The sequence below is a fragment of the Arachis stenosperma genome, chromosome 8 (assembly GCF_014773155.1).
Source record: "Arachis stenosperma cultivar V10309 chromosome 8, arast.V10309.gnm1.PFL2, whole genome shotgun sequence".
In the NCBI taxonomy this organism is placed as follows: domain Eukaryota; kingdom Viridiplantae; phylum Streptophyta; class Magnoliopsida; order Fabales; family Fabaceae; genus Arachis; species Arachis stenosperma.
Window position 1 is genome coordinate 767,267 of NC_080384.1, and position 10,288 is coordinate 777,554.

Sequence of the window (10,288 nt, forward strand, 5' to 3'; positions counted from 1 at the left end):
CACAAGTTTCTGCGAGATCAACTATGGAAGGTAACAATATTATCTAGCGGGTTTTCTGCATGCACTCGGGTAAGGCGTTTGTTTTATGCTATTTTACATTGTACCAGAAACTTGCGAAACGGAAGTCTTCCAGCAATACCCGCACATGGCAACTACACAGTCCAGTTCTTCACGATAATCCCAGTGAATGACCCTGATACACTGGTATAGACGCCAATTTCAATTCCTTTACTTCCTGCAATCATCAATCCATCCATGTATGACACATCGTTTTTTTCACCATCCGCTACAGATGCTCCCGCCACGGTTTTCGGGGATTATGGTTGGTCCCTACCGCGACCCCTAACCCTAACCACGCCTACAGGACGGCATCATCGCGTGGGCAGGAATATGGAACCTAATGGAAGGATCGTGCTTCATGGAGGATGGGACACTGTCAGGGAACACTATGGCCTAAGGGATGAGTGGCTGGTGTTGTTCCATTATCACGACATTCAAAATACCATGTATGTCATGTTCTTCAACAGTCATACATTGGTAATAAACTACTTGGCCCATGCCGGGCCGGAGACAGACTACACTTGTATAAGCTATCCGATGGCCCCCAGGTCAATGCACATAGCCGATGGGTTCAGATCGACCAATCCATTCTTTGGCAAGCCAATCGTACACCCCTGACATCTCGTTTTCTCGTAAGTGTGCCGACAATTATTTTTAAAGGAAATTATTTCTGGTGCTATTTTTCTAGTCAATTATTTCATTGCACTCACCCTAAAAAATATGTCCTCGCTTCCAGCCAAATATCCCACCTCTGCCGGGAGTCTACGAGGATAGCCCAATTTCGATTACCAACGAGAGGGACGCGTGGACCGTTCAGTATACGCACTATATCGGGAGGACGAACGGATATTTTAGAGTAGGCTGGTCTGCCTTAGCAATTGCATGCCAACTAAGACACGACCATGTATGTGTCTTCGACCGGCTAGCGCCGCAAGACTATCGGCTGCATGTATATTGAGAACTCCTATATCCTAAACCCCCCAACCACAACCCCCCACCCCCATATGAGTAACTCGGTCCATGTTATTTTCTTGCCTCCGTTTGTGAAGTACAATGCTGCAAGCTACATGTCAATATATATGTATCTTTAATCTATTTTTATTTCCAGGCATACAATTCTACCTTACCCTCATTAACTTATGCTTTAGATTATAAACACGATAATCTTTTCTTTTGTTAATGTGCACGTAGCATTGCAAATAGAATGATCTCCCAATATTAGGAATGTATGTCAATTAGTGCCAATGGCTGTGAAGTTTGAATGTAATTTTAAGCTGTGAAATTTGAATGTAATTTTAAGCTGTGAAGTTTGAATGTAATTCGCTTTACTTTACCTAATTTTTGTAATTTTGAATTTTGAAACTTCAGAATGATTTGTTAATCTCCTAAAAATGTTAATTAGTAGTAGTTGTTTATTGATTCAGAGTTGTTACCATGCTTCATTTAGTGCATTCAATTCATCACATCTGGTGTTTTATGCGGGTGTTTTAAATTACATCCAGAAGCCATGATCCCTTACAAAGCATTTCAAAACCGCGATTGAACCACATGCATTTTCCAACGAGTCCACAAGCTAGTACAAGATGTAACCAGTTTCGAATGTCTACTGCAAAGAAGTAGACGAAGGGAGTTTTTTAGGAGACGTGCATCTGAATATCCAGTAAACGTTACATACAAAATATCCACTTAACATACATATAAAATATCCACTGAACATAGAATTTCTATAAAGATGCCCCTAACTACCATGTCCGGTTCAACAAAATGGTCGACAACGAACGATACATAATACATTAGTTTTGACAGTGGATTTGCAGCTCTTCGCACGACCCCACTTCACACCTCCACTTCTGGAATCAGTCGTCGGTTCCTCTCTATGGTTTTACTGAAAATACATGATTAAAATCAGTTAATTCTACAGCACAGCCATATACCAACGAAAGCCAACATAGCAAAAACTTGTTTTAACGTCGACGACATATAGACATCCCCAGGTATATGTAGTTTGACAAAATCAACTTTGTAATTTAGACGGTTCTCTACCAACATAAAATGCAGACAATATTCGGTGTGCGGCTACAGCCTACCAGAGAATGTGAAAGGGTTTGACCAACCTACCGTTACAACACACGATGGTGACGACTGTAGGCCCCCTTGCTCAATCGGCAAGAGACATGACTGGCTCGGACGTGTTGGTCCCAGCGAAGTCGCTGTTAACAAACCAAACCTGCGTGTCACTATCAGAGCATTGGAACGAAGGAATCTCTGCGGTCGCATACAGATCGCCGGGTAGGTTATCATAGAGCTGACGCCAATGTAAAAACCAAATGAATAGAACCATTTAACAGAGCAGAAATCTTAACTAGATCATCTATAAAATGACTAACCCACCATGTCAGTGTCCATTGAATCCATGTCATCTGCAACTGCGCTGGATGACTCTATTGTGTGGCGGTCTGGACACGTCGTCCTGTTGTGTCCCACCTGCCGGCACAAACAACATCGCTGGGTTTTTTTTCCACTGTGAGCACCGTTACCCTTTGTATTGCGCCTGGGTGGATTTCACGCCGGGGCTCTGCCACCCTCGGTAGGTGGCCCCTCGAGTGGAAAACCGGTGTCCCCTGCATCTTCGTTCTCGAAGTGCTTCAGCATTAGCATGGCAATGTCTCTTGCAAACTGGAACTTTTCAGTGCCGTGACATGCAATCTTGCACACTTTCCAGTATCAATCCATCAGGCACCAGTGTTGCATCAGTTGTACAGAATCCCAAATCACGCCCATCAACTGCACCGCCACAAGCTTTGCATCCTTGGTCCATCTCGGCAATATCAGAGACCTTGGGATCTCATGAACATTGTTAAGAAAAAGCACCACAATTATATGTTTGCAGGGGACCCCGAAACATTCTATTCTCATGCACGTGCATCGGACCTCCCTCATATCAGACGTTGTAACAACACGCTAATCCTTCCCCGGAGTGCCGTATCGAGAGACGGTGTGGATAAAATAGGAACCGTTGTCTTCAGAATCAACCACCCTCATTGCACAGGCCCTGTCAAGAATGGGAACAAACAAATAGAATATTGGCTGAATGTAGTTCTTGGCTACACTCTGCTCTAACTGTTTCAGGTTGGTGGTCATAACAAGGTTACACTTTGCACACTCGAAATCAGCCTCTACTTCCTTTGCACACACGAACATCAAGCATCGATGAAAATGACGTAAAAACTCAGTGTAACTGTATCGAGACTTAACATACCGTGATTTCACAGCATACAAGCCCTTGCACCTTGATGTTGTTCTAGATCCGGCAAAGAACTTTTCCCGTATATGTGTTGTGGCCCAACTGTGCCTTTTCTCGTACATGTCTTGTACCCATTTTTTATCGGCGATGCCAAATTTCTCAACCATCTCAAACCACTTTCTCTGGAATGTTCGGACATTGTAGTCGTCAAGCATGCAATCCCTAAATATCCTGGTGAATTTAAGCCCTCCGATGTTTCTCATGGTGTTTCGGAGTGGATGCCAAGCACAAAGTCGATGGTGAGCCTCTAAAAAAACTTGCTCGATTGCAGACTTCGTTTGCCTGTCACCATCGGTTATTATGGACACGGGAGCCTTCCCTTACATTGAAGTTTGCAACTGTTGAAGCAGCCAAACATAGGTTTCTTCTTTCTCGTCTGCCACCAGTGCAGCGGCAAAGACAACCGTTTGGTTGTGGTGATTCACACCGGAGAATATAATAAGAGGTGAAAGGTAAATGTTTTTCTTATACATTGCATCAAATGTAACCACGTCTCCAAACACCTGGTAATCAATTTGGCAAGTGCTGTCACACCAAAACAAATGTTGCAATACGCCCTCACTGTCAATAATTTCCTTGTAGTACAGTGCTGAATCATTTGCCTTGCACTCTCGGAGATACCTTAGGCACGATTCTGCATCTAGGCCACCCTCCTTTTGTTGCTTCGCATTTACATTGTGCATGTACCTTATTGTGTACGGGACATTATGATGCTCGCCGGCTAGGCTCGCCATAAAACTGTGGATTCGTGAGACGCCAATACCCCCTTTGCGCATGTCGTTCATATGCTCGATGTCTGCTTCGCTCATCCTCCGATGGCCTGGGAGTATGGAAGAAAATCGCAACTCAAGAACGTGGTGGTTATGCGCGTCTGAAAAGTATGCAACGTGCCAACATCCTGATTCATCGTCCATGCGGAGTAGCATCCTTGCAGGACGTCCACACCGGGTCTCAGCCCTGGGCCTCTTTTGCCGGTTAAGCATCGAGTAGAACTTTAGGGCTCGGTACCCTTGTCGGTGGCACACGAACTCCTGCCGTATCCTTACTTCGCCACGTTTTTTGCTTCTGGAATGTCTCACACCGAAGCCATGGTGCTTTGCATATTGCAGGTAGAACTCAAATGCAATATCAATATCTACAAAATTAAAGCGGAGAACATCCTCCTCGCTCAAGTTCAAAAAATCAATCCAACCTATCGATTCACCGGAATCAACAACGTACAAGTCATCATTCGCATAATTGTCAGACATTCCTCCGATGCCGTCCAAACTGTCTTCCATTTCAACCACATCCCCATTGTCGACATCGGCCTATGCATGATGGTCATGTTCTGTTTCATCTTCTTGTAAATCGTACTCGTCCGACTCCATCACTGCAAAGCTTTCGCCCTCAAACGATCCAACTCCATGGTCTGCTCCATCGCACATTTCTGCTTCCTCGGTGACACGCACGCCCCCAGTGGTATCTTCATCCCCAATAACCCTGTGCCAAACAGCAACAATACGGGAATTTAGCGAAACACGCAAAATTGGGAGATGTCCTTCAAAGAAAATTTCAGACCTATGACGAACAAAGGGGGATATTTGTAAATCAAGTGAAGGGTGATAATACAATGGGTACCTTCTTTCCGTTGATGGAGACAGCGAAGCCATCAACTGCCGAAGACAATCGACAATGCAGATCAGACTCCATCGTCGTCAGAGGTGAGGCTGTTTATGTGGGGGGGGGGGAGAAGAAGTTAGCTGAGTTGGGAGGTTTCAGTCGTTCTCGGTGGTGGAGATAGGAAGAGACGGTGCGATTACGACGGAGGGGAAAGGGGAGGAAGAGGCGACGGAGCGAAAGGGGAGGAAAAGGCGACGGAGGGGAAGGGGAGGAAGAGGGTGCGATTGCGATGGAGTAAAATGGGAGGGGAATGGGAGGAAGAGGGCGGCAGTAATAGTTGACTAATTCTAACAATTAAGTTAAGTGTATTCATTTTAAAAAAATAAAAAGTGACCCCTCTATTTTGTGCGAAATTGTGGAAAATACCCAACAAAAGCGTGCATTTTTATTCTGGCCTTCTCTGGCTGACCGGTGCGCCAAACAGGTTTTTGGCGTTTCGGTGCGCTATGAAACGGGGCGTACCGAATCCGTGTCCTAGTTACTAAATAAAGAGTGCCGCACTCTTTTCTAATTAAATAAATTATAACTTTTTGTTTATTATATTTTATATTAATATTTCAGATTTATAATTTAGAGTTAAAAGTTTAGAATTTAGAATTTAGGGTTTATGATTTAAAATTTTAGGATTTAGAATTTAGAATTTATTATTTAGAGTTTAAATTTAAAATTAAAAATTTAGAGTCTAAAATTTAAAATTTAGACTTTAAAGAATGTAAATGCATTCCAGAGAAAGTAAAGATCGGACCAACCGATAATTACCTACATGACATCGAAAGTCAACAGTTTAACAACTTTGAAGAATGTGATATTGCATTCCGTCGAATAGCAAGAATCTAAAAGGGTGAAAAAAATTTACTATAGATATCCGACCGAAATAGATGGCAATTTGTTTTATAAAAGGTATATTACAGTTGTATTGTCTTTGTCTTTGTTACTAGTATATTTATCAGACCATGGCTGTGAGAGATATTTCTATTGTTTTGAATTAGGTACCGGTTGCGCGATGACGAGGACGTACGGCTTATAAGGTCCTGGTACAATTGATGGACAAATATTCATCTGTTAGAATTATACATGTTTTTTGTTGACTTCGGTGGCCGAGGATCATCTGCAGATATTGTCGATGATAGTCCGACGAGTGGAGTTGTTAGACGAACTATCAGAAAGACAATGGTGGATTTAAATATGCCACCTGAGGGTAGTCAGGAGGGGTCTAATGTTGAAGTTCGTAACGTTGACTTAATGGATGACGGTCTTGAAAGTCATGATGGTTCTGCTATCAGAGATCCGATGATGGAGTAGTATGAAGTCAACCCCAATGACGGAGACGATGCTGACGAAGAACCACCCAAAATCCCTGATGATGGTGACGAGGAAGAGGATATGAACTACTACAGTGACACACAGATTGTTTTGAAATATCCTGCCATTTCTTGACCATATGACCGGCCAGATCATTTCACAAGGTTGAATCTCGATGCAATGACTTCAGATTGGTCGTTTACCCAGGAAGGTCTTAAATAAGATCCAAGCAACGAGTTTGAGGTTGGACAACAATTTGGGACTAAGGAAGAAGTCATGTTGGCAGTTAAGCAGTACAACATCAGGAAGGCTGCGGAGTACAAAATAGTAGAGAGTGATCATTTGATGTACAATGCACGATGTATTCAGTTTGGACTTGGTTGTAATTGGAGCATACTCATATCATATAGCCGAAAGCAAGAAAAGTGGGGGTTAGGAGATACACTGGTCCTCATACTTGCATGCAAACTTCGATGGGGCAAGATCATCGTAGGTTGGATTCGAAGGTTATTGCACAACAAATTTTCACGATGGTCAAGGCTGATCCAATAATCAGCATCAGGGTTTTACAAGGAGGTGTGGAGAATCACTTTGGTTACTGATGGTTTTCAGTGGCTAAGAGAAAGAGGGGTTGAATCTTAGCCCCCTTTTTGCTCAGTAACACTTGCTGGTCTTTGAAATGACTTCAGGAGACTTTTTAATTTTTGTCTCGTCCCTAGCCACGAGACTTTTATTTTTACCTCGTCACTTGGCACGAGATATTTTTTAGTTTTAGCTCCTGTGCAATTGAAATAGAAATGGAGTAGAGAAGAGAGAAAATTACACCCAGATATATCCTGGTTCAGTTGCTAAGTGCAATGCAGCCTACATCCAGTCTCCATCACAACAATGATGGAATTTCACGATAATCTTCTTGATTACAGATTGTAAAGTGCTAAACCAACTTACAAGGGAATTCTCACAGAATCATGATACACAACACAGATGTACAAAGGAACTCTAAGGACATCTATGGCTTTTTCTTTTAATTTTGCACTCTCTGCCTTTTTTCGCTCTATGGATTTTTCATACAAACCTCACTGTTTGCCTTTTTCCATGAGACTCAAGACATGACAAAATTAAATAGAAAAATACAAAATAGAATACATTGAAGGAGAAGAGAAATATGTTAGCTCAGGTAGCTCTGAGAACTCTGTGCCTTGCACTCTCACACTTTCTCCTTATTTCAAGCCGTGGATGTTCTCCCTTTTTATAGAAGAGGGAAGCCTCCACAGTTGAAACCAAAAACTAAGCTAACTTCTTCTTCTCCATGCAAACCGGTTCGGCCAGAGAGAGAGGAGAGATAACCCATGCAAAATCCAACATGCAATTACCTCTAGTCCTTCCTTGGTCATCAATCTTCATCAATTCGAGTGCTCCATCCTTGGCTTGCTCTCCAAGATGAATTTCTGGCCCTTGATGCTTCATGATGATAATAGCTTCATCTGCTCCACTTTTGCTTCCTCCCTCACGTAGGCACCCTAGCTTCCTTCTGCGATGAGTGAACCCAAAAGTAGAGACAAGCCATCTCAAAGATCTTCTCCTTGCTGGCTGAATCTCCTTCAACCATTTTTGGTATGAAGAAGCCAATATCTCATCACCATATCTTACCATAAGTGATAAGAATCTCAGCCACTATATTTTTTATGTTTTCTTGCCATCATGGTGATGGTCTTTTTACTAGCTCCTTCTTCTTCTTGTTGGTGTCTAGCTATAGCCTCCATGCTTTCTCTGTGATAACCGAAGAAGAAGAGAGATGAGAGAGTAGATAAAGTAAAAGAAAAACAATTAAATGAACTTGAATTAATTAAAGGAGAGTTGCTTTTACTTCCCTCTATACTGAGTAGCATGTAGCATTAATTCAATCAATCAAATCAATTACACTTTCTCTCTCATGGTTCCCAATGTAAGCTCAATTCAAATTAATTGAATTTTGAAATCCATCACTACTTGAAATGTGGGATCCGTTGGAAGCAATAGAACTTTGCTTTCTTTGCTTAATGAATTCGGACCAAGCTTTGGTCTATTTAGCAAAGATTATAATTGGGCTTGTAGCAACAATAGTCCAATCTGACCCAAGTAACATAACAATCAATTCAGCCATATAGTATAGGAAATATTCAACAAGGCTGAGTGTAAATTTTGATTTGGGCTTGCAACATTTCTTTTATTTTTCGGTCCAATAGTAAACCTGCATCACAAAATTATTAATTAACATATGTTTCATGAAAATCAGAATTAATAATTTTGCAATCAATTATTTCAATAATTTTTGTTCATCATCAAATTTAAATTAGAGTTTTCCAAACTCATCAGTTACAAAGCATCCTACAGAAAAGTTTAGCTTGCAAAATAGAGAGTCATCGCTAGAATATATGGCGATTGGGAGGAGTCATACAACGAGCTTCCTCGTTGGTTATTCGCCATGCAGATGTACTTTTCAGGTAAGATTTATTTCAGGTTTAGTTATTCGCTATTAAATAATTCAGCCGTGTACAAGAAGCCCACTAATGTATGTCTATTTAGGTACCTGGGTGCAACTAGTGACACAGCCTTGGCCTACCTCCACTGACACTGTGATGTTTCATTGAGTCTTTTGGACGTTTCCACCGTATGTTGAGGCCTTCAAGCATTGCAAGCCACTTATCTCCATTGATGGCACCCACTTATATGGTAAATATGGTGGGACTTTATTGATGGCCATAGCGCAAGACGGCAATGCAAACATTTTGCCCATTCCATTTGCAGTTATTGAGGGTGAGACAAAGGAGGCGTGGTCGTTCTTTCTTTCGTACCTACAGGAGCATGTGACACCACAACCAGGGGTGTTAGTGATTTCAGACAAACACAAGTCCATTGATGGAGCACTGAACACCGAAGGGAGTTTATAGAAACCACCTCATACCTTCCAAGCATTTTGTACAAGACACACTGTAGCTAACTTCATGACTCACTTTAAGAACAAAGACTTAAAGAAGGTTCTTATTAATGCAACGTACTCGAAGTCGAATCGTGAGTTCACTCATTATTATGGCCGTCTGAGGGGCGAAAACATAGCTATTACAAACTGGCTTGAAAAAATGCCACGGTCACAGTGGGCACAGTATGCTGATGAGGGCGTCAATTTGGTCACATAACAACCAATATCTCCGAGTGTATTAATGCTGTTATGAAGGGTTCCCACAATTTGCCAATCACGGCTCTTGTTAAGTTAAGTTATTTCTGTTTGGGTGAACTTTTTGCAAGGAAGAGTTTCGAGGTACTAGCCCAAATTCAGGTCGGTGCTGAATTCTCACAGATATTGATGAAGGCCATAGAATTCAACTCGAAGCACGTGAACCATATGAATGTTTACCAGTTTAATCGATCGAGGATAAACTTCACGGTTGAAGAGTTAGCGGCAGTTCCTGGATCCAGGCAACAGAATTATTAGGTGCTGCTTGATGAGCGCAAGTGTGATTATGGGTATTTTCAGGCTCTTCATATTCCTTGTCGCGACGTGCTTGCAGCTTTCTCTCATGCAAGACTTGATTGGAAGCGGTTTGTACACCCTGTGTACCTCATGGAGTTGGTCTTCAATGTCTACAGATCAGAGTTTCGATCAATAGGGATTCGTAACAACATGGATGACGTTGAGCATAATGGGGAGAAGCGATGCGGATTGTGTCGCCAAAGTTGCCACACGCGGAGGACTTACAGCGCTCTTGGTGATGGAGGGGCATCTTCTAGTCGAAGATAGTTGTAGTTGTTTTAAATAATTTCCTGTATGCTTGAATTGCAATATTATATGTTATTAAATAAATTATTTTTGTGTACCACAGTGATATATAACGCAGTAATATATATGTCCTTCAAAAAGTTGTGTACCACAGTGATATATAACGTAGTGATATATAACACAGTAATATATAATATTATAAA

General features: G+C 41.8%; 1 protein-coding gene across 1 annotated transcript; it reads right to left on the reverse strand.

Moving 5' to 3' along the window:
* Nucleotides 1-3,684: 3,684 nt before the first annotated feature.
* Nucleotides 3,685-4,644, reverse strand: LOC130944412 (protein FAR1-RELATED SEQUENCE 5-like). Its single transcript, XM_057872731.1, has one exon. The coding sequence runs from the start codon at nt 4,642-4,644 to the stop codon at nt 3,685-3,687; it is 960 nt and encodes a 319-aa protein (XP_057728714.1).
* Nucleotides 4,645-10,288: the final 5,644 nt, after the last annotated feature.